This window comes from Aethalodelphis obliquidens, unplaced genomic scaffold, assembly GCF_003676395.1.
Source record: "Aethalodelphis obliquidens isolate GAN/ISIS:26980383/991018 unplaced genomic scaffold, ASM367639v1 scaffold63, whole genome shotgun sequence".
NCBI lineage: Eukaryota > Metazoa > Chordata > Mammalia > Artiodactyla > Delphinidae > Aethalodelphis > Aethalodelphis obliquidens.
Window position 1 is genome coordinate 5,911,389 of NW_020838007.1, and position 24,497 is coordinate 5,935,885.

General features: G+C 46.3%; 1 protein-coding gene across 2 annotated transcripts in view; it reads right to left on the reverse strand.

Annotated features, from left to right (window-relative positions):
* PTPRM (protein tyrosine phosphatase receptor type M) overlaps window positions 1-24,497 on the reverse strand; it is a 759,173-nt gene that overhangs the window by 30,079 nt on the left and 704,597 nt on the right. The window contains exons 22-23 of one of the 2 annotated variants that reach the window (XM_027088508.1): window positions 3,900-4,016; window positions 3,141-3,191 (exon numbers count right to left, since the gene is read on the reverse strand). In XM_027088508.1, the coding sequence (XP_026944309.1) occupies window positions 3,141-3,191; window positions 3,900-4,016 (168 nt within the window). The remainder of the gene's footprint in view (window positions 1-3,140; window positions 3,192-3,899; window positions 4,017-24,497) is intronic. The other variant, XM_027088510.1, reaches the window with a different exon arrangement.

The following is a 24,497-nucleotide window of genomic DNA, read 5'->3' on the forward strand; positions in this document are numbered from 1 at the left end:
TGGACCTTCACTTCAATTCTGTAATGTTTTTGTTTTGTTTTGTTTTGTTTTTGTTTTTGCGGTACGCGGGCCTCTCACTGCCGTGGCCTCTCCCGTTGCGGAACACAGGCTCCGCACGCGCAGGCTCAGCGGCCATGGCTCACGGGCCCAGCCGCTCCGCGGCATGTGGGATCTTCCCGGACCGGGGCACGAACCCGTGTCCCCTGCATCGGCAGGCGGACTCTCAACCACTGCGCCACCAGGGAAGCCCAGGAGTCTACTTTGAAAACAACAATTACTTCCAGAATCAAGGCTGGAGGTAACCTGAGATCAGACTTGACTTTCCCCCTTCTCTCTTTCCAGCACTGTTTCCTGGACACCATCTCTCCATTGGCCCTGGGCTTGGTTTTATTATCTTAACATTAAACACCCAGGAACCTTGTCACTTTCACCAGTAGCCGCTGTTCACGCCGAGGTAGCCAGGAAGAAATTCGGAATTTTTATGTGCTTTGAAAGACTAGACGAGGCAAACAATGATAGGTTTTAAAATGAAGACTTGTTTGCCATCAGGGCATTCATTTGTCTTGGTTTAATAACCCACAAGTGCCGAAGCTTTATTTCTCTTTGAAAATCATGCTATTCTTTAGTGGGGTTGAAGCATTAAGGAATTAAGCCGTCAGGGAGTCACAAAGGAAAGTGAACACTGTCATCTGCTAAATATGCTCTGTGACCCCAGAGCAAGATTACGGGGTGGTGGGAGCCCACACTTTGTCTCACTGAAACCATGGTAACATTTGGCGAAAGCCTCCATCAGAAGACACATGGTGTGCCTCTCAACCCCTGAGAGCTCCCCTGGCTTTACACAGGACGACAGGGCAGGGCAGGGGTGGTCCGTGGGAGTGGGAAAGCCTATAATAAAGATTCATTCATTCCAAAGAGGACAAAAGGGCATTTATGTCTCCCGTACACTGTTGTTTTTAATTTTAATTTTTTGAGCACTTCCCTTTCTAGCTTTGCTAGATTTCAGAGCCAGCATCCCCAGAACCCGAACTCCATCCAACACGGGCTGGGCGCCCAACTGATCTAAGACTCGTTTTCTCAGCAGGGTAAATGTCAGTGTCTGGGATGCAGCAAACCTTTTCCCAAAATAAACCTCCACCCTCTACTGTGTTCACTGCTGACAAGATGAGCAACGGAACTGGCTTCTGAGTCGCCTCTCACTCTTGTTCATGGATGCGGCAGTTTCCTCTTTCACTGTTTTGTAATATAGGGGGGAAATCATAGATGTGATCAGTGATCACAGTCCAAAATATTTCCCAACTTGATATCATGTATATCTTTTGTTCATTTTTCATTAACAAGATTTAATGCTAAATAAATGAGTATCATATTATACGTAATATAATAAGTATTAATGCTATATGTTGGGTTGGCCAAAAAGTTCGTTCGGGATTTCCTGTAACATCTTACAGGACGAACCCGAACGAACTTTCTGGCCAGCCCAGTAAAAGCGAGGTATGCATTTCCTTTTCCTTGTAATAGCTGGGAAGGAAGACCCCCCCACCCCCCACAACAAACAGTAGTGCTTAGCCCAGAGCGGGCGCTTGATAAATATGTGTGGATGGATGAATCCCTAGGCACATGCTCTGTCTTGCAGATTCAGGACCATATCCCTGCCTCTCTGAGCCCCAGGCACCTCCTAGGCAGAGAAAACTTGGTGTCCATCGCCAGCTACCTTTCTGCCAGCTGCGGCAGGGGTAGAGTCACCAGACAGCCTAGATCCATCGAAACTTTTCAGCTGTCTTCCTCCTGCCACGATGGGCACTTTGTTATTTAAAAGCTGTTCAGCTTTTGGAGTCACCAGCTACAGGGGAAAGGAAGGATGACCGTCCCATGCAAAACAGGAACTGACCAGTTTCAGGCTACAAACCTGCCTGCTTGTTTGCAGAACGGAGCCCAAACCCATTTTTCACCTTTAGGTCCCCTGATGCGAATACTCTCAAAATAGAATCCGCATTGGAGGACTCTCGAAGTATACACTTCACTTGGCTGTTTTATTTTTTTTTTAAGTTTCCTTTCTAATGAGGACGTTTAAAACCTACAAGAAGTGCTCCACAGACGTACTAATGATTTGTTTTCCTTAGAGATTCCAATTGCCCCGTTAGAAAATCCGGCAACATGTCATTTTGATTTCCCCAAACGCTCTAACAAGCTCCTCATGCTTTCCTTCCTCCCACCACCTCTTTGCTGCTCGTCTGAGGACTAAATAACTGGGTATTTCAGGAACATTTCTGTGCAGCTGGGGATGTAGCCGAGAACACTAAGAGGTTAAAAAAAGGCTAAAAAGACAAACAAATCCTTCCTTTAGCCACAGAGATGCATTTTCAGCTTATTAGAGAGCTGACTATTGTTCAAAGAACTCTATGTTTAAGTGACGGCTTTTGGATGCTTTTTTTTTGTTTTAAAGAAGAAAATATTCTGGGTCTTTTATCACTATCTGTTTCAATGCAGTTATTCATGAGCGCTCTTGCCAAGAGCCATACAAAAATCCTCCATATTTTTTTTCACCCCCCCAATCCTGCCTAAGAAGGGAAAAACCCGACATCAAAGTGTGAGGTTCAGAACTTGAAGAATTGAGTCAGCCAGAACTCCACGTTGTTTGAAGTCTCTAAGCCTCCTGCCTGCTTATTAAAAAAGACAGGCTGAGGGAAAAAAAAAAAAAAAGCTAAATAGTTTGAGAAACAGATTAAAATAAATGAAAGTCTCTTCAGCCTTGTGATTGTATGACAAATAGGGATTTGAAAACCAGGAGAGGTAGTTGAAAAAATCAGGGTAAATGAGCCAGTAAGCAAACGCTGCAATTTCCTGATTTCCCAAAACTGGTCTTGTTAATCCAGAAAGTGCATCGAGATGCAGTGAGAAGTAGGGGGGTGGGCTGGGAGCCAACCGCCCTGGTCCACTTACAACCCGGCGCCTGCAAGGGCACCCGCCACTGGTAAGTTCATGCTGGCATCGCCACATCCGGTGTATGGCTCAGCCGTGGACAGACGCCGGGGGACCTCAGAGACCAAACCGTGGGTCCCCTTCTTCGAAGGCAAGGTGAGGACAGGAAGGCAGAGCGTTTGTCAGCCACGTCACCTCCACTACCCCCCACAGCCTACCTGTGACACTTCTCTGGATGGACTGCAGTTTGCTTCGCTTCCGGCCCCTCCCTATGTCAGCAGAAAGAGGGGGAGTAAGGAGATTCCCCGTTACGCCCTGTGGAGAAGGCACAGAGCAGCAGTCCCATCCATGCATGTGGGATGAGGCCGTGGGACAGAGCACAGCATTCAGGACCCCACGCCCGCAGGGCCCGAGGGCTGAAACCAGCATGGGAGTGAATGGATGGAAGTGCTGGTTCATGCAAGAGCATCCCAGGTCTACTTATGTGTGTTTCCAGGTAGAAGCTTCCACCTGGAAAATCCATCAGTCCATATTAAACCATAAGCTGGAAAAGCCTCAAGGAGGTGGAGGGGATCCAGGACGAGTTAGGACCTGTGTCTCCACACCGATACGAACTCAACACTGGGAAACCCACATGGACATACAGCATGAAGGACATTTATTGAACTGCCTCTGAACAAGGACAGAGAGATGAGCTGAACAATATCAATCAGGTTAAAAAGAAAAAGGAAGTAGACAGCTAGGTGTATCTTTTGGTTTAGTTGCAAAACACAGATTTTCATGAAATGGGAATGATTTGCTTCAAAGACGGAACTGAGCTATTACAGGATCACAGGGCAAGATGCAATCTTGAGAAATCACTGGATAGAGCCTACCTGCATTCAGGTGTGACCACGTATGAATTATCCCAGATAACTTAATGAGGCTGGTATCACTAATGCCTGACCAAAGCTTTTCAAAGCAGTGTGAAAACTTACCTTTTCAACAGCAAATGTTCTTATCACATATTCTGCCAGTAGCTCTGTTTCTATTAGGGTGACTTTAATGTCTTTGTAGATCTCTGTGTCATCTGGCCAGTATTTGCAGCATTTGACCTTTAGAAAACACAAAGGAAATGAAGATTTAGGGTTTTTTTTTTTTTTTGGAGTTCTCCAAATGACGGGTCACAGTACAATTTATAGGATGCAATTTGCACACAAAATCAGAAGTACAGCTTAACTTTATTTTTTTAGATCACCTATATATTTTTTTCTCTCCCCAGAATAAAACACAATTTGAGTTATGGGAGGAATAAAACCTAGGAAAATGGTCTAAAGTTAACAAATTGTATTTATACTACAAACATCTCAGTTACAGTAACCATTCATTTCCTGTCTATCTCTACTCAGGAATGGCCTGGAAAAATAAACTATAAAAGTTAGCTTGCAGTATTTTAGCTCCTCTGAACTTTAAATTTCTTCTAGTTTCAGGAACTGATCGAACATTTTTGAGGAGGACTGAGCAGGAAATCAGAGCCCAAAGTGAAGATTAGAGTTTGTTTTTTGTTTTTCCTGAAGAAGGTAGTAGCTATGTGTTTTCCCCAAGTTAGAATTACAGATTCATTTTAGTATAAGTAAATTCAATACACAAAACCCGGTGAACTCCCTATGTTAATGACTCTTAAGATTTCCTCAGTCACCCAGGCACAAAACCTGGCAATCCTTCTCCAAAACCCAACCAACTGCCAAGTCTAAGAAGCTTTTGAAATCTCTCTCAAATATGTTTTCCACATTTTTATTCCCTCCGCCACCATCTTCAGGCTCTGGTAACTTCCTGCATCCCCTCCATACTAGTAGCTGCAAAAACCCTCCCAAGTGCGATCCCAATGGCACTGACTTGCTCTGCTCAGTAAACTTCCATTTCCAACCACTGCCCATGAAATTAAGTAGAAATTAACTTTGGCCTGGCAGGTAAAGATCTTTTTTGTATTTGGACACAACTAGCATCTTCATCCTTTTTTTTTGTTTGTTTTCACTACTCTCCTTTCTAACCACATATATTTTATGTTCAGAGACAAGCGGTTTGCCTGATCCCCAAGCAGACCTCATGGTCCAGCCTCCTACACATGCCATTCCTTCTGTGCAGGATGCTCTCCTCCCACTCAGATATTTTATCTAGCTGAACATTTTATCCATTCTTCAAAGAATATCTCAAATGCCGCACCCCTTCAGAGTCTTTTCTCCATGGATGCTCTCTGTTGGTGCTCTGATAAGATGTGCCAGTTCTGCTAGGATGACGCCCTTCTGACACCGCGTTATACCTGCTTATTACCTGCCAGCATGCAAAGGGCTTTCAATTGCTTATTTCTGCACACCCAGCAAATCCGGTATGTGTCCCATACACAGAAAATATGCAATAGGTACATGTAAAACTGAATTTCATGGAGACAAGCATAGGATCATTGTAGGAAGGACAATCCCAGGTTGGGAAAATTTACAAAAAGAAATATGGACTGGGGTGGCCTTTCCCAGAACGCCAAACACCTTGGTACACCCGTGTTTCCGGTGTGGTGCAGGCTGGTTGTTACCTTAGCTGCTTCCTCATGAAACTTTCTGGCAGCCAATTCAGTGCCGTTCTAGATAAGCCTTATCACCTTTACTTGGGAAGATGTAAGCCAGAAACATCAGGAATTGGAGATACAGTGCAGCACAAGACAAAGATGGTCCCTTGGGGGCTTCCCTGGTGGTGCAGTGGTTAAGAATCTGCCTGCCAATGCAGGGGACACGGGTTCGAGCCCTGGTCTGGGAAGATCCCACATGCCGCAGAGCAACTGGGCTCGTGAGTCACAACTACTGAGCCTGCGTGTCTGGAGCCTGTGCTCCGCAACAAGAGAGGCCGCGACAGTGAGAGGCCCACGCACTGCGATGAAGAGTGGCCCCCGCTCGCTGCAACTAGAGAAAGCCCTCACACAGAAACAAAGACCCAACGCAGCCAAAAATAAATAAATAAATTTATAAAAAAAAAAAAAGATGGTCCCTGCCCTCATTAAATTTTTAGCTTCCTTAGGGAATCTTTTTTTTTCCCTTCATGGGAACATTATCTGTGACTTTATAAAGGATAATCATTTATAAATATTTTGACTTATCCATATTTCAAAGATTTTTATCATGGATACCTGTGCCAGATCTAAAATATTCCAGAATAACAGAGATCTATAACTTCTCCAGTTCTTTTCCTCGATGTAAAGTGAGTCTGAGCAGATCCTGCATATTTGTGATGTCTAATTGGATAACAACCCTAATTTCACTCATAGAATGTCTAATTACTTTCACAATGGTAATTAACAAAGATGCTTATATGGCACGTACCAAAGTCTCCTCTATTTTAGGGGACTTGCTTTTACCTTTTTGTGACTTCAATCATGCAAGCAGAGGGTTGTGGATAGATACAAAACTACGAATAGAGTATATACATGCACTTTTAAAATTAAACAATTCTCAGGAATTCCCTGGCGGTCCAGTGGTTAGGATTCCGCGCTTCCACTGCAGGGGGCACGGGGTTCCATCCCTGGTTGGGGAACTAAGATCCCGCATACCACGCGGCCAAAAAGAAAAAAAAAAAGAAAAATTAAACAATTCTCAATGGAATGAACACATAAGTCAAAAATCTGTGTATTTCTCCAAAAATTACAAAGTTAACCTACGTTAACTAGGTATACCTTGTCTAATAAAAGTGCCTTATTAGAATGTGATTGCTGTAGGACATAGTGTATAGTCACCTAGTCTTCTCTTTTAGAGTCTTTACCCTCCCCATCCCCAAAGTTTCAATAACTACGGGTGTGGAGGCTTCAATGCCTGGGAGTCAGGGAAACCAAAAGCCTCTGCAATGTACCAAAGGCTTAGAGCTTCTCTTGGGTACTGTTCTTCCAGTTCCCTTGGGCCAGCTCAGTTCCCAGGGATCTTGACCCTGCCGGGCCCTCCCGCTGGCTCTGCCATCCCCCAACCTCCCGGGTGCAGCTGGGTGCCCCCTGGCGGTGGCGGCAGAAAGCGCCTTCCAGGTGCAGGGGTCGCCAGGGGGTGGCCACATCTAGCTCCCCAGGCTGGCTGCACGTTACCGTGACCTTCGGGGCACCTTGATGTCTCTGTAGCAGTGGTTCTCAAACTTCAGCAGGCATCAGACGATCCTGGAGGCCTGTGACAAGTGCTGGGCCCCACCGCAGAGTTTCTGATCAGTAGGTCTGGATATGTGTGGTTCCAGAATTTGCATTTAAGACAGGCTCCCCGGTGATGCTGCTGGTCTGCGGACCACACTTTGAGAAGCAAGGATGTAGACGACAGCCTGACTACAGAGGCTGGCTCTCTCCTTAAGGCTGCGGTGAGCCTGGGTGAGTCACTCAGGTTTGCTTAATCTCAGGTTCTTCATCTGCAGGGGGTGGTTTTTATTCCATCTCAGAGGGCTCTAAGGTTAAGGCAGGGGTTTCCAAATTTGCACGTTAGAATCATTTGGGGGGGGGTATTAAATTCCAAAGCCTCGGCCACACTCCAGGCCAATTAAATCATCATTTTTAATGCAAATCGAAACCACAATGAGGTATCACCTCACACTGGTCAGAATGGCCACCATCAAAAAATCTACAAACAATAAATGCTGGAGAGGGTGTGGAGAAAAGGGAACCCTCTTGCACTGTTGCTTGGAATGTAAATTGATAAAGCCACTATGGAGAACATTATGGAGGTTCCTTAAAAAACTAGAATTGCCATATGAACCAGCAATCCCACTCCTGGGCATAGATCCGGAGAAAACCATAATTTGAAAAGATACATGCTCCCCAATGTTCACTGCAGCACTATTTACAATAGCCAAGGCAAGAAAGCAACCTAAGTGTCCATCAACAGATGAATGGATAAAGAAGATGTGGTACTTATATACAATGGAGTATTACTCAGCCATAAAAAGAACAAAATAACACCATTTGCAGTGACATGGATGGACCTAGAGATTGTCATACTGAGTGAAGTCAGACAGAGAAAGACAAATATCATATGATATCACTTATATGTGGAATCTAAAAAAATGGCACAAATGAACTTATTTACAAAACAGAAATAGAGTCACAAACATAGAAAACAAACTTATGGTTACCGGGGGTAAGGCGGGGAGGGATAAACTGGGAGATTGGGATTGACATATACACACTACTATATATAAATAGATAACTAATAAGGACCTACTGTATAGCACAGGAAACACTACTCGATACTCTGTAATGGCCTATGTGGGAAAAGAATCTAAAAAAGAGTGGATATATGTATATGTATAACTGATTCACTTTGCTGTATACCTGAAACTAACACAACATTGTAAATCAATTATACTCCAATAAAAATTAATTAAAAAAATCATAATTTCCGGGTAAGACACGGCATCTGTAATTTCTTATAGCCCCCAGGCGACTCCAAAGTGCAGATGTGTTTGGGACCCACTGGACTGAGTGATAACATCTGCCCTAGAGCAGGTTCATTGTGAGTATCCCCCCCAACCAATGGAAATTCTTAATTTTATTATGATGATAGTTTTGTGGTGATCTGGACTGGAGGTGGCCACAGGCAGTCAGAGGGCACAGATCCCCCTGAATGCCTGAAGAGGTGAAGCTGTGCTTCCTGGTGCAGGGAGAGGGGAGAGCAGAGTGTTGAGTGCTGTGCCAGCTCTCTGCTGGGGAAACATAGGCAGAAGCCAAGGAAACTCCGGTGTGTTCTCTGTCCCTCTTTCCTGCACACCTATTCGGGGCACTGGTGGGCAAGTCCACTCTCTCACCAGGGAGGTTAGATTAACGCCCAACAGAAACTAGGAAAGGGTGTCCTGACTTGCGGAGGAGAATCACATCCAGTAGAGCCGTGAGGAGCCACAGAGACAGTTTCCAAACAGTTTCCTTTTCCAGATCATCACGGATGCCAGACACAGACTTTCACGCTTGGATTTTGCTTTGGAATCACTGGGTTCTTGCAACTGTGGCCTCACCAGTGGCTGGCCTGAGGGGAGAGCCAGCAGGGGCCAGGGCCGGTCTCCTTCCCCTTCATTCTCTCCCTGGCTTGTGTCCTGAAAGGAGGAAACGAAAGGCCGGCCCAGGGACCAAGAGTGACTCACTCCAGGGGATGAGCTGGATGGTGGCGGCGGAGAAGCTGTGGACAGGCCCCAAGCACAGGGGTCTTTGGAGGAGGAAGCTCAGGGTCAATTATGCTTCCTTCAGTCTCGCCAGGCCCAGCTTCAGGAACAGACACCGAATAGGAAGGCTTGAAATGACTTTAGCTGCCTGGCCTCTTGGCGTGAGTGAGGGTATGAGGGGGAGAGGGGCAGGAAGAACAGAAGCACACGCTGAAAGCATCCTTCTTCTGTCTACCTGATCACAGATGGCTAGGTTTCCGTGGATGTTCCCGTATCACCAACTCTCTGGCTGGCAGGAAGGGGGCTGGGGTAGAACGTGAAGGTCTGCTTCTGTGCTCTGTGCCTGGGCCCAAGGACTCATTTTGTTAAGAAGCCCATGATCACGAAGGGTTAAGCGATTAAATGTCAGCCCTTCAACTGCGGGTACCACTGCACCACCTAATAGACACAACCGACAAGGAGGTAGAAGGCAGGAAAAAGACAAAGGCACTGGTACAAGTTTTGGTTTGTCAAGGGGTTTTCAGCAGACTCTTTCTTTTTCTGAAAGGAGACATCCGAAGAGACAGTGACCACGGTTCTATTAATAGCTGAGTGTGGCTTTGCTGGAGCCGCTGGTTGGCAAGAGCAAAAACACTGCTGGGAAGCACAGTGACCATAAAGGGCCCCAGCCAAGAGCAGCTGCTAACGAGGCTTCCAAGAGAACAGATCTATTGCACACTTTTTTTTTTTTTTTAACAGAACTCTCACAGCAATGAAAACATTCACTCATTTAAATATCCTGAAAATGCGGATTGCTTTGGTCCCAGCGTGATGAAGTAAGACAGATGTGTGCTGGCTTTTATCTTGTTAACTTGTGGTGTTACAGCCGGTGACATGTATCCTCTGAGCCTCAGTGTTCTCGTGCATAATATGGGATAACAGCACTGATTTTTTTTAAGGGAGATTTTGAAGAGTAAGTGACACAGTCTATATAAAAGTTCTGCATAAGTACCTGGCTTATTGTAGGTTCCTAGCTCCTCCCTTCCAAACCTGCTTCATCTGGGCCCTGGGGCCTCCTTTGGGCAATATCCTTGAAGGCTGTTTCAAAACTGGCACGAAGTCAGGAACTGCTGGAGGTCTGGATAGTGTGAATTTGGAGGAGTCACTTCATGGCACCAGCAAATCCCTCTTTCTCACCTTCAGGCTCCTGCCTAAGGTTCCCCCCACAGGGCTTCTGGTTTTCTATCTGGTCTTCCAATAGCATCGATTAATTAATGGACACATAATACTTATAATATGCACAAGGTCATATCCATATCCATCACATTTGTTTTCATCTGCTGTAAAGAAACATGTGGCCTGAAGCCTCCTGTGGAATTCAAGTGTCATCTTGCAGAACCCCCGAGAAATGTCTTGCTGCTTTTCTCTCTGACCGCACATGGATGACAAGGGTCCTACCCAGCTAGGTCACAGAGCATCAGCCCTTTGAAGAAACACGTTTACCCAGGCTGCGTGTTCCCCACCTTATTCAATAGACTGGCCTTGACTTTTAGCCATTCCCCAAATTTAAGTCGTCCTGCTAATAGAGGGAGATTTGCCACCATTGAGGACAATGAAAATGTGTGTCACACAGTCTAAAGTTGATTCTGAAAGAAGACATTCAGAAATCTTTTAAGCAATGACAACATTATGACAACATATATATTATATATACATATTATATATACACATATATATTATATACAATATACATATATGTGTGTATAGATATCATATATTATATATAACATATATAATATACACATACATGTGTATACATAATACATACATACACACCTATATATTATATATACATACATATATATATACATCTCCTGAGGTCCATCAGAGGGGACATTTCTTAGAGAGATATCTGACGTATCTTTGAGAAGAAGATTCCATATTTTCTCTCAATGGCAGTCTCCCCATGTATCAGGGTAACAATTTAGATCAGCAGGACTGCAGTCCTCTAAAGTTTTTTATCTGTTGTCTCTGTGTGGGTCACAGAGCCATCCAGGCTAGACCACACGGGGGTCACCATCATTCCAGCCCTAGAATGCTCTGACTACTTGCCCCTCACACTAATTCTGCGGGGCATGAATTATCCCTATTTATATCCATCATCTGAAGTGGAGAGGCTGAGGCAGACTGGGGAGCTTTGAGGGCTCCCCACCACCGCTGCAGTGACGTGATGCCTCTGTCTGTGCTCAGGGCAGCGGCGTCCAGACTGTCCTCCCGTCCAGACAGCCCCAAAGGCCATGATGAGCAGAGACTAGGCCCGGCACGGCTGGGGCACTGAGAGGAGAGAGGAATGAGTCTAACGCTGGTGAAGAGGCTGGTGTGGAAATAACCAACCTGACCCAGGGCAGAAGGAGGCAGCTCAGTGGTCACAGCACATGCCCCAGAGCCACACTGTCTGGGTTCAAAGCGTGGCCCCACTAACGAGCTGTGTGACCTCAGGCACGTCACTCAACCTCTCAGTGCCTCCATTTTTCAGCTGTAAGATGGGGATAATAATAATGGTTTTAGAAAGATTAACTACATTCTTGCTTGTAAAGCTCTTAGATCATGCTTGGCAGCAGTAAAATTAGCAAAACAAAAACTGCTATTGAAAGGTAGAAAGAAGAACGTTAAATCTCAAGGAAGAGACCCAAAGCTTCACAAGGGAGACCACGTGACAGATGAGACCAGAAAGATGAAGTGCAGGTTCCCAGGGTGGTGGAAGGGGGAGGGCACTGTGGATTGACGAAGTTGGCGGGGGGCATCTCTGGGAGTAGTCCTGAGTCCCTGATGGGGGGATGGGGTGGGGGGGCTGGAGGGATGGGATTCTCCTGACCTCGGTAGGAGACAGTCCCTGTTGCATGATTTCCAGCTGCTTCTGACACTATCCTGGTGGACCTTCCTGGTGCTGTGTTTTAAAATAAGAGGAACAGTCTTGGGGTAGAAAGTGTGTGTTCGAAAAGTGGGGGGGCACGCAGGACATGGATTTCTGTACAACCCACATTTGTAAAGGGCACTCGTTCCTTTTTGTGAGTGTACACAACCCCCGGAACCACCGTGCGGCCCTGTGCAGCTGAGCCAGCTGCCCTGCCAGCTGGGCTGCTAGGTGCCGCGTACACACTGGATGCTGGGACGCGTGTGTGAGTGTATGCGTGTGGGCTGGGAGCAGTCGATCGCCTGGGTATGTGTGTCAGGCACCTCTGTTACCAGCTGCTGAGCAGACGCTGCACACCACGACGGATACACCTGTGGCTCCTTAGAGCAGGTGAGCTCAGGGACTGTGCCTTCCACATCCCCCAGGTTTCCAGGATGTGACCTCTCTGGCTTAGTTAGTTATAGACCTGGAAATGTTCTTTAAACGCCACACACACAGACACACACACAGGCGGACATTCTTCTCGGCAGGGGGGTAACATTTTACTTTTAAGGACCACTGATAAAGAAGGTTCTCTCAAAAACTCGCGTTTAGTGATGGCGCAGCGTGGTGTGACAGGAGAGGCCTGGTGGGCACGCAGGAGGGCTCGAGGCTGATTCTAGCTGTGTGACCTTGTGCAGGTCACAGACCCTTTTTGGTCCTCAGCATCCTATGTGCAAAAAAAGAGGACAGTAGACCACACGGCTATTAAAATTATTCCAGGTCTGGGAAATCGATTTCATGACTCTAGAATGAGGTTCTTTGGAAGCCATATAGCTTAGTGCTCAGGAGGGAGGTTCTGCAGTTCCAGTCACAGGCTGACAGTTATTAGCTGCATGACCTTGGAGTAGTTTCTTAACCTCTGGAAGTTTCAGTGTATTATCTATGAAGTGAAGATAACAATAGCGCTCACATCACAGAGTCACTGCGAATTCTGAAGACCCATCGCATCAGAGAATGTCCACTGGCTGCCATCTTTGCTTCATGTCAGCATCTCTATTACTAAGAAGGGAACAGCTCACGGTGTAGAGCACCAGGTGCTCTACTGAGTATAAGAGCTCACACTTGATGGTCTCTACCAGAATGAGAGAGACAATGAACTTGAGTTTCAGAAACATGAATCTGGGCTAAATCCCTTGAGGTAGTCTGAGGTGCACACTTGTCCCAGTTAATCTTTTGGGGGGAGGTAAATGGCTCCAGGGGTCAGGAGCAAAAAAGAGGAACTTAGAAAAGGCCCCGGCCTCCCTGGATCTCAATATCCTCACCTGTTCTATAACCCTCTTCCCTAGATTATCACAGGAACTGCTAAACACAGCAAAGACTTTGAAGAATATAGTGACACAAATAGATGACCTGCTTAATTGTTGACTGAACCTCATATAAATAGTCCTGGGTTTGGGATGTATGTGATTCAATCAGTTGAATGGATTAAAACTACAAATTCACTCTTGATATTGGATTCTCCACCCAACAACATCAGAAAAGAATCTATCTTTGGTGAGGTGATGACTGTACCATCCTTTTCTAGAACAAAGACTTCTCTGTCCGTCCAGGATTTTCAGTGATAAGGGTTCTGTTTCTATTTCAAAAGTAGACAGTCTGAAGCTAAAAGAGGTGAACCCAATGTCGGCTTTTGAAATATCTATTTCCTCCCATACTCTTCATATTTATTCCCTTCTGTGGGCTAATTCTCCACTATATGTCACGGTTCCCTTCAGCTCTTTCCTTTCAGACTCTATCTCTTTTCACTTCCCAGTGAGTAATCCAGTGAAATCCCTACTAGTTAACTCATCTCCTGGCTATGAGGTCAGTCCACTTCTGTAATCCAGCAGCACCTCTGCAATTTTCAAATAACGTTACCCAAATGCGTATTCCTTAATCCTGAGGTTTACAGGATGAGGAAGCAATGTAGTCCACACCTTCTTGTCAGGTGTGAAGGGGGTTCTTTGGTTGGATTTTATATCAGAGAAGTGTCCAGAGTTGTCCCACGTTCTCATTGCTGGAAACCTGGTCCCAGAGAAATGGGGCAGTGGCTTAAGCCGTAAACTGTTGTCCTGATCTGGTCGTAAACATACGGCAGATACTTTGAGAGGAGACGTTCCGAGGCAGTGAATTCTGGTGTTCTGTTAGCCAACTGAATTGAACCCTACTTTATTGAAATCCCTTAATTAGTGAAAGGAATGTAGACATACTGATGTCTTGTCACTCGGTGAATCTGAGAGCAGTTGTACACAGACTGTAACCCTGCTCGCTGCATTATTTTGCCTCTTTGGCCCTCTTCTCCTAAGAGGTCCCCAGCATTTACTCACCTATTTCCTTAGCCAGATAACCCCAAGCCTTCAGGAGAAGGCAGGGCAAGGCCTCAGAAGATGAGGTCAGCAGACTTGGAAAGTTCAGAGAAGGAAAAAAACAATTCTGCATTCAAGATAGGACATCATTTACGGTTTTCAACAAGTTATTCAAGGATAGGATATACCCGCAGTGTGCAAAGAGGGGGGGAAGCTCAATTTACTTTTTTCTTTTTTTTTTTGGCCATGCTGTGCGTCTTGCGGGATCTAAGTTGCCCAACCAGGGATTGAATCCGGGTCCTGGCAGTGAATGTGCAGAGTCCTAACCACTGGACCGCCAGGGAGTTCCCAGAGAACTCAATTTTCAAGTGATGTGAGTGGAGCAAAAGAGGAGCTCTGGCAGCTTGGAGACCATCCCATATTGCATCCGATTCTACTGCCAAGAAATTACAGATGTATGTGGTCCGGGAAGGTACCCGTGCAACAGGGGCTGTGATGCGTCTGTCCCAGCGCACCTGTCCATCTGCCACGTCCAGGCCCCTGCCCTCTTAAGCGCTTCATGACACTAAGGCAGGTGACCACCTACATGCACCCCAGAGACATGGCAGGTAAAGTGAGAGGCGACAGAGTGAGCCAGTGAGGATCCCAGCCCAGGCCAGTAGAGGGGTGGATACACAGGAAGCCCAGACCCAGATGAAGACGAGGATGTTCCACGGCCGGGCACCGATGACAAAGCGGCACGAGTGTCTGCAGGAGGCAAGCGACGGGGCTTGACGGTGGTGACCATGAATGTGGGCACCGAATGTGGGCACCCGACAGTCACCTCCGCGGGTGCAGCTGGAGAATACTGAACAGCTGAGCTGCACTCAGCTCGCACTACCTGGGGGGCCAGGAGAGCGAGTGCTGGGAAACACCTGTTATTCAGACCCGCAAACATGTTCCAATCCTAGCCATATGAGAGATGGCCCATAAGAAAGCATCAGCTGACTCACCACACAGAAAGAATCCTCTAAGAAGCCTAATTTATAATCCATCTATCTTTGAGTAAAAATGGCTTTGCCTTCTGTTAAAGGGACAGGATGGATTGGGCTGAGTTACCAAGAACATCATACCAAAGGGTTGACTGGGGAGGCCAGATGTAGCCTCCTCTCTGTCGTCACAAACAGAGCTGTCGTGATCCTCACTGGCGCCCAGGGGACCACGTCACACACACACGGGTGGCTTGCGCCTGCAGTCTGTTCTCCCCGAGTGGAAGAACCAGGCGAAGGGGAGCAGTGAACAGAAGTTTCCCTCGTACGAGTCGTTATCTTGCACCAGCTTATCTGTTCCTTTGTAATTATTCTTCCACCTCTTCAGAAACATTCACTGAAGACTTCCTAATACTTTCTATGTGTCTGACCCTGTGGGATTCACAGATGACATACCCTAGCCTTTGCTCTCGGAGGCCTGTGGTCTGGGAGGGCGGAACGGTCCCCAAGGGTGTTTAGTTCCTTCTTGTACCTGATGGTGTGTCCTCCTCTATAACTGCAGGGTGAATGGTTTGAAGGTGGGTGCCTCTCTTCTGTTTCCCTGGCCTCACCTACAGCAGGGTACGAGGTCACTTGAGCACCACATCTTAACTGGCTGCAGGTGCCTCAGCAAAGTCACAGGAGTGGTGGACAGACTCCAAGGGGTTAAGGTGTCCAACAATGGCAACGGCAGAGAAACAGAGCCTGTGAGAAAAAGGTATGACTGGTCCTGCCTCCACCCCAGGAAATTCATTAATTCACTGTGTCGACTCACGCAGAATTCAGGAAAAAAGAGACAACGGTCTGCACTTAGAACAAACAGTCTGCTGTTCCCGACAAGGCAAACGACATTTCTGAAACTGAGGTAAGTATGTGTGAGTAGGAGAGAGAGAGAGAGAGAGAGAGAGAGAGAGAGAGAGTGTGTGTGTGTGTGTGTGTGTGTGTGAGATGCGTACATTTGGGAAGAACCTTTTATCAAGTACAGGAAGTGCGGAAGTTGTGAGAGAGATCTAGTCTGGTTACCCATGTAAGCAAGTGTGAGGGAGGGGAATAGCTAGCCTTAAAAAAACGCATGCATGTACACACACACACACACGCTTATTTGCAGGGACACCATGAGAATAAAGGTTACAGAAGTTGGGATTAGCATTACAGATACCTTTTCTATAAGAAGCCTCATTACTTTGAGCTTTAAAATGCAGTACTTAGCGAAACAGAAACAGACTCATAGACATAGAGAACAGACTTGTGGTTGCCAAGGGGGAGGGGGCTGGGGGTATGAGTTGAGAGTTTGGGATTAGCAGATGCAAACTATTATATATAGACTGGATAAACAACAAGGTCCTGCTGTATAGCACAGGGAACTATATTCAATATCCTGGGATAAATCATAATGGAAAAGAATATGAAAATGAATATGCATATGTATAACTGAATCACTTTGCTGTACAGCAGAAATTAACACAACATTGTAAATCAACTATACTTCGATAAAATAAAAAAATAAAAAGGCAGTACTGAGTGTTTAATGTGAAATATTCGATAAGCCTTCAGGGAGACTGAAGAAGAAAGGTCCGTGGTTTTCTCCTTGCTTTATTCTGAGAGGATGTGTTTTCCTTTAGTCTCCTATTTTTCACAATTGCCACCCAAATTAGTAGTCAGTGAAGTGTTTCCTAGTTAAACGAAGTTGTTTGTGCATATCCTTTATACCACAGTTTACCTTGCAGTTAAACAGACTGGTTATCCAAATTGGATTAATGGACATTAAGTGATGGTGATGATTCTTTATTAACTTTCTGGGCGTAAAGTAACTATTTCTGTGCACAAGGGGATCTTCTTCCAGATGCGAAAATCACACATGGGGTTACACAGAACACGATGGGCTGCGCATGGATATCTTTATTAGATGATTGCAAGGGGCCACATTTCCCCCGAAGACCCCCTTCCTGCTGCCTGCCTCAGAGGCGGTACTGCTGAGCATCGGTTAAAAAAATGGAAATGTGCTCAGAAGGTAAGATTGCTTGATATGCAAGTTGATAAACCAGTGGATTGTTATAGGCAATTTTGAGAACTTTTGAAAAGAATATGTTCTCTCCAAATCTGTAGTCAGATTAGATCATTTTCAAAAGAAGGTCTATAAATTATAGACTGTGCATCTTTTATGGTCTGCATAAATTATGTACAGACTGAACCTCGCAGAATTCGTCTCATGGGTACCTAATCACGCTGCAATGTTCTGCTCTAGGTCTTCTACAAAATCCGTGTATAATAGTGCAGAAGAAACAGGAGTGGATGCCTCTCTCCCAAGGAAGTGACACTCGTGGCTTTGTACTGAATCACTCCCTTTACAAAACCCAGACTCTGTGCTTTCTCCTGCTGCTGGTACTCAGTGCAGACACCGTGGGTGCCCGGGGGGGCCTGAGGCCACGTGGATTACGGCACATCTGGGCTGATGATGCATCCGTTACTCAAATGGATCTCTGAGCCAACATGTAATCAACAAAGAGCCATATTCTTTGTATAAACATGGAATTTTACAGCTCACTGCGCCAATTTCCCTTCCTGTTGGGGATGTGTGAACTCAGGCTTGGAGGCGAGAACTGGTTGGTTCCCAGCTCACTGGGTAAAGCCCATCACGTCCCTCTCGTGGTCACCTGTTCACAGCCCAGTCAGTTCTGGGAGGAGCTGCCTCTGGCTCCCAGGATCCCAGGATCCCCGTGCACCCGGGTCCAGCTGCCACCACTGAGCCTTGCTTCTGTCTCTCTCCCCCTCTTACCTTCTCCTCAGAGAGGAGCACGCCAGCTCCTCCTCTGGCTGAGCCTTCACCTGTGCTCTTGACGGCACCCTAAAATGGCTATTTGCTCAGGCCACAGCCTTGCTCCTGTCTTCATCCGGGAAACCTGCGTTATCGGAGCGGGTACCCTCCCAAATCTGTTGCGTGTGTTTCTGTCACATTTATTCTCCTGCATCCTCATCTGTCTCTGTTCTCCAGGCTCAGAGGAAAAGACGTCTCCCCTCCTACTGCTGACTTGAAGACCTGCGGTCTGGATGCATCCTCTCCTGCCTCCTCAGCTGTCTACTTTCTAACAGCTCAATCTCCCTCCCTCTCCTGGTCCTTTCCTTAACACGTACAATTTTCAAAGGTCTTCCACCTGTAACATATCCTTCGATTGTACACGCTCCTCTGCCTACAGCCCTATGTCTCTCCCTTCCTTTCTTGGCTAACCCTCTGACAAGTTTAAGCTCAGTCTACACCTCCTGATTTTCTACTCCTGCCTCGACCCTGCAGACTGCCTTCCATCCTCACCATCTGTAGGGAGTCATGCTGTTTTCTGTCACAACATCCATCATCCTTCCTGATACATCCTTGACTTCCTCTTGGAGACTCACTTCATTCCCATGGGGTGGCTTGTTAATTAGGGGCCCAGGACGGCCAGGGATGAGCACGAGAACCGACCGGGGGGAGATGATGCTCTGTCCTCGTGATTTGAATCCTGAGCACAGTGGAAAAGCCTGGAAATTGTTGGCACCCGTCCTCTGAGCCCCTGCACCCTGGCCAGACTGTCTGGCTGTGGGGCCCTTCCGATCACTGGCCCTCTGGATTTACTGCCGTCTTTCCTGTCTGTGTGCAAGTCTTATTCTTCAAAGTAACATTTTGAGCTCCTAATACTCTTCCAACAAATGTCCCTTTGGCTTAAATTAGCCTGAGTTGATTCCCGTTGCATACAGTCAGAGGACTCTGGGAGGTCATCCCTCTGAACCACTCAGGCAAAAGGTGACCTTCTCCTTGTTAAATCCAGTGGCTCTCTCCCTGCCCTGGGACTGCTTCCTCTCTGTAGCATCTCCATCATGACCCTCTCTCCACGTCGCTCCCTCACTGCTCCTTCGGGGGCTCTGTGTTGGTAGCAAGAAGAGGCCCAGTTCCTCACATGCACACCTGCCTCTCTACGACAAAGCCTCCGTCTCTCCCCCTTCCCCACGTTCATTCTGAGCACAGCTGCAGTGTCCCTTCGGGGTCCTGTGGTTGCCTCTGCCTGGAGCACCCTGCCTTCTTTGCTGGTTCAGTCCCATTTACCCCTCCACACTCAGGCCCATGCACCGCTTTGTCTGGGAAGCATTTATTGACAAACCCTGCATCCTCAACTCCCGGTCTGATGAGGCACCTTCTTTCTGAGCTACCGTAGCAGCACTCTGCAAAGCCTTAATCATAGGATTTAATCACCTTGCTTGACTCCCCATTGCTGTGGACAGGCATACACTTAATGCCTTTGTAGCCGCAGCCTCTTGCGTGTGTACACACTGGCTGGTGTGTAGCATATGCTTAGTAACTGAGGGGGTCCCCTCCCACCTGCTCTGCGATTTTCCTCTGTCACCTTCCCCCTTTCTCTTCTTTTTTTCAATTGAAGTATAGTTGATTTACAATTTGTGTTAGTTTCAGGCACAGCAAAGTGATTCGGTTATATATACACATACATATCTATATATCTCCACATATCTATATATATTTCTATTCTTTTTCAGATTCTTTTCCCATATAGGTTATTACAGAGTATTGAGTATTGTTCCCTGTGCTATACAGTAGGTCCTAGTTGGTTATCTATTTTATATATAGTAGTGTGTATCTATTAATCCCAAACTCCTAATTTATCCCTCCCCCTTTCCCCTTTGGTAACCATAAGTTTGTTTCCTATGTCTGTGAGTCTGTTTCTGTTTTGTCAATAAGTTCATTTGTGTCATTTTTTAAGATTCCACATATAAGTGATGTCATGTGATATTTGTCTTTCTTTGTCTTACTTCACTTAGTATGACCATCTCTCCCCTTTCTCTTCTTGGACCTTCAATCTCTGCTTCCAATTCTATCTTCTCTTCAGACTCCCAGGTATGCTCCTATCCACCCTACACAGACACACACAAACACACAGACACACACAAACATGCACACACAGAGACACACACAGACACACAGCGGCAAACACACACACCGACACACACAGACACACACACACCAACTCTATCATCACATCTTGATCCTGCTTCCCTCTAGGTGCTGCTTCATCTCTTTCCTTGGATTCAATTCTCCAAGAGCAAGCTACACTAATGTCTTTATCACACGTGTAGCCACTACTCCATGGCCATTGGGGTCCTGGTTCTATGGCACACTGCAACCTGGTAGGTACTGATGACAAAGTGAAATTATAATGGGGCCATCACAGTACAGGCAAACAGAGATGGAGGCGGGCGGCCATTGAGGACCCGGCTCAGACACGTCCCTGCACCACTGAGAGCTTGAACTTCCTGTGAGCCATACCAAACTCAAGGACACCAGCCATCTTTAAAACAATACCTGCCAGCTACAAGCTACAAGCTTCCCTCTTGTAACTATGCAACCATTGCAGACCCTAACCAATCCTTGCTTCATCGGCACCCTCACTCCTTTCCAGCTCCGACTGTAATTCTTGATAAACAGCCCATGGAACCATGCAGGTTTTGCTTTTATAAGCCTCCCCCATTTTGTAGTCCACAATTCAAGTCTTTCTTCAGTCAGTGTCTCCCGGGCTGCAGTCCTAACAACCCCCCAGTAAACTCTTTATTTCAATCAGGTCTCCTGTTTCTGAAGTTTTGGTTAACAACACTACACTTAGTTGTTCACAGGGAGGTCCTGGGGAATGGTGGAGACAGCCTGGGCTTTGGAACTAGACAGACTAAGACTCAAATTCTAGCTCTGCTCTGTGCCCTCTGCCAAATTACAACTGACCCTTGAACAACATGGGTTTGAACTGCGTGGGTCCCCTGATGAGCAGAATTTTTTTTCTCACTAAATACGAGCACTACGGTACTATACGATTTGAGGTCGGCCGAGTCCACAGGTGTGGAACCTTGGATATGGAGGAACAACACGCACATACAGAGGGCTGACTACAAGTTACAAGCGGATTTTCAATTGAGCGAAGGGTCGGTGCCCTTAACCCCTGCACTGTTCAAGGGTCTACTGCATTTAACCTCGCTGAGCCTTAGTTCATTAATTTTGAAAACAGGACTCTTTGTATCTCATAGGGCAGCTGTGATAATTAAGGAAGTAAGGCTTGTTCAATCATTGAGGGGAACACCGGGCACAGAGCAGGTGCTCAATATACTGTGTTCCTTACCCTCCCCTGCAGTCCCATGCACCTCGGTCTCTGCAGTTTCCCTCACGCTGCTCACCTGCATCCTCTCTTACTTGTCACCGTTCCGGGTCTCGTGGTTATGCCCCATCTCTCTTGCTCTTCTTATCTGACTCCATCTCTAGCCCTTCCCCTCCCCCCGCCCCGCCCCTAGATATAGACGTCTTCCAGGGCTGTCTTCAGCCCTCTTCTCTCTCTTTCTGCCGAGGATGCCATGCTTCTGTTTCAGTGGTTATCACTTCACATCATACTTTTCTGGTTTGCTTGTCTTTCTCTTAGATTGTGCCAGGTCTTTTCATCTTGCCCTCCCCAGTCTAGCCCAAAGCCTAGCACATAGTAGATGCTCAGTAAACGAAGGGAGAAGCTCCCATTTCATAGTTTGTGTCTTCAGCTCATGCATCCCTCTTCCTGGAAAGCCCCACGTTGTTCATTCAGAGTCTCAAACTCAGCATGCCCCCAATACATTGATGAATCATGTTATGGCTTTATTAAAACTGCTCTTCTTTCCTTCCTTGGTTGGGAAGGGAAGGGATACTCATTCTTGGTTAATAGCCTTTACATCAATCCAAGTCACAACCCAGTAGAAATCTGGGTTCATATTCAAGCCCCCGTCAGCATCCCCAAATAACACCCAAATTATGTGTCTCCCATAAATTCCAAATGCCACTGAGATAGGCTGGGACCTGGGACCCTTTACTGGAGTGCTTGCACCTGAACGAATGTCTCCTCCAGCAACAAAATACGAAGAAACTGTAAGGGACTAAAAATAACTGCACATGTGCAGTTGGGGCAAATTATGAACAATGAGATACAAGAAGGCTACAAACCAACTGTCACTTCTGAGGTGCCAGGGAGCAAAAGCAGGGCTGATCCCAGCACCCGGCACCACCCAGGGGGCGGGCAGACCACCTAAGCCACTCCTCTGGCTCCACCCACCAATCCGCCCCCACCCTCACCCCATTTAAGAGACCAGCTCGCCCCGCCTCAGGGAGCGAGCAAGGGCACCTGTTTCTTGTTTTCTCTCCCTTGTGCAGCAGCACGACCCCCAGTAAAGCCTTGCTTGGATCCCTCGTCTGGCCTCTTATCAATTTCGATTGATTACAGAGCCCAAGGACCCGGGTGGGTATCACCCCTGCCACAGCCCGAGCCCACCACGTCCCTCACCGAGTCTTGCTCTGGCCTACCCTGTCTCCATGCCCTTCTGTAACCCTTCTAAACCTTTCTCTAGCGGCCACTAGAACTGTCTCTCAACAACATTAATTAGGACATAGGATGCACCAGCTTCATGCCTTCCGTACACCACACAAGCACACCCCCCACTCCCTGCTCCTCCTTTGCCCTCCTAGAAAGGCATTTCAGATCCCTACGGACAAGACCTCAACCAGCCTCCTGCCTCCGGGTTCACAGTACCTCCCCATCAGGGCTCCAGCCACCTGCGTCAGACCACTCGCTCCTTCCCGATCTTTCATTTACTCCCCTTTCTCTGTTTTCCCTCAAGTGGTTTCTGTCTCATTCCTGCCATTTAAAATCTCTTCTCCCATTTAAGTCCAGCTCCTCACTACCTCCTCCATGCAGTCCTCTGAGATTCCCTTAGGCAGACTCAGTCCCTTCACTAGGGTCACCATCATTCTGACTTACGTGTATTATAGCTGATGGTTTGAATGTTCCCTAATACCATAGTTTATGTTCTTCCAGGACAAGTGAATTATAAATACCTTTGTATTTCTCAGTGCCTTGGATACAGTAAGTGTATCATTAAATGTTGCATACACTGTGCTGAAAAGGGATCAGAAAGCCCACTTTTGGGTTAGTTTGTGAACAAGACAAATCAGGCTCTTGGGTTGATTTTCTAACTTTTTACAGAGGGGACCTGAGATCGTTGGGCCGAGAAAACCTCAAAGGTTCACAGGGCAGCTACGGAGTCTTCTGTACTGGAAATCTGGCTTCGTGGAGGGAGGGGCTGGCAGGGGGCCCCTCTCCTGCTGCTGATGGCTCAGGACCAGTTAGGGCCTCATTTCTTGGGTGATGTGCTGGAGGAGGTGACGTGAAATGTGGCGTGGCCTGGGTGGGAATCGTCACAGGCCACAGTGCAGACTTCCTCTTTGTTCCTAGTTTTGTATTAAAGTTATGGAGAGAGGCAAGGCTTGAATCGGCTACATTAATATGAGCGCTGAAATGGTTGATGGTAGATCAAAATGGAGAGGAATACTTATTGAATGAGTATAAATTCATCAAAAGTTAAGGCTATAATTACCCAGGTCACAAAATGTCAATCTTAAATATTTAATTCATTAAAAAAAGATCGATGAAAGGCAATCGTGAGAGTTCAAGACAGAAAAATTTCAGCAATGTCTTCAAAAAGAATTTGTCTCTTCCCTTTCATGTACAAATTGGAACAACTTAAGAAATTTTGTAAAAAATATTATTATTTTGTCCTGTTAGGCATTACCTATGTTATTTTTACTATTAAACAGTATTTCCCCATGTTATAAAGGGGAAAATCTTGCTTCTCTCTTGCTTCTTCCATTGATCCTGGATCTGGTGGCTTTTGTAGAAAAGCAAATGTTCTTTGTTCTTTGTTCTTTGAAATCTTAATATACCTTCCTTGCATGTGAATTTGACAGCTAATTCTGACGAACAGTGTTCATTTTTAACTTTTTTCTTTTGTTATCCTTTTAGTGATAAACGTTGTGAAAGGAATTATAGGTCAACCCCTCTGGGTAAATGACAACCTTTAAAGCATCTGTTTAGGTGCCCCCCTCGCATCCCTTACACTTATGGGGCTTAACGTCTCTGGTCTCTACTTCTCTTAGCTCCAAAAGCCTTCATCACCTGTTATCAGAACTATTCAGAGTAGCTCAACGATAATTTTCCTACATGACTCTGAGACCTCATTTGGCTTTTTAATAAACAGTCACATTCTAATGAGGCCTTCATAAAACTGACTAAATATGTTTAGAAATCATTAGCTTAAATTACCAGTGGAAAAAAATCTCCTTTGGGAGGCCCCCAGATTTGGTTCTAAGACTTTTGGCAGATGAATTAG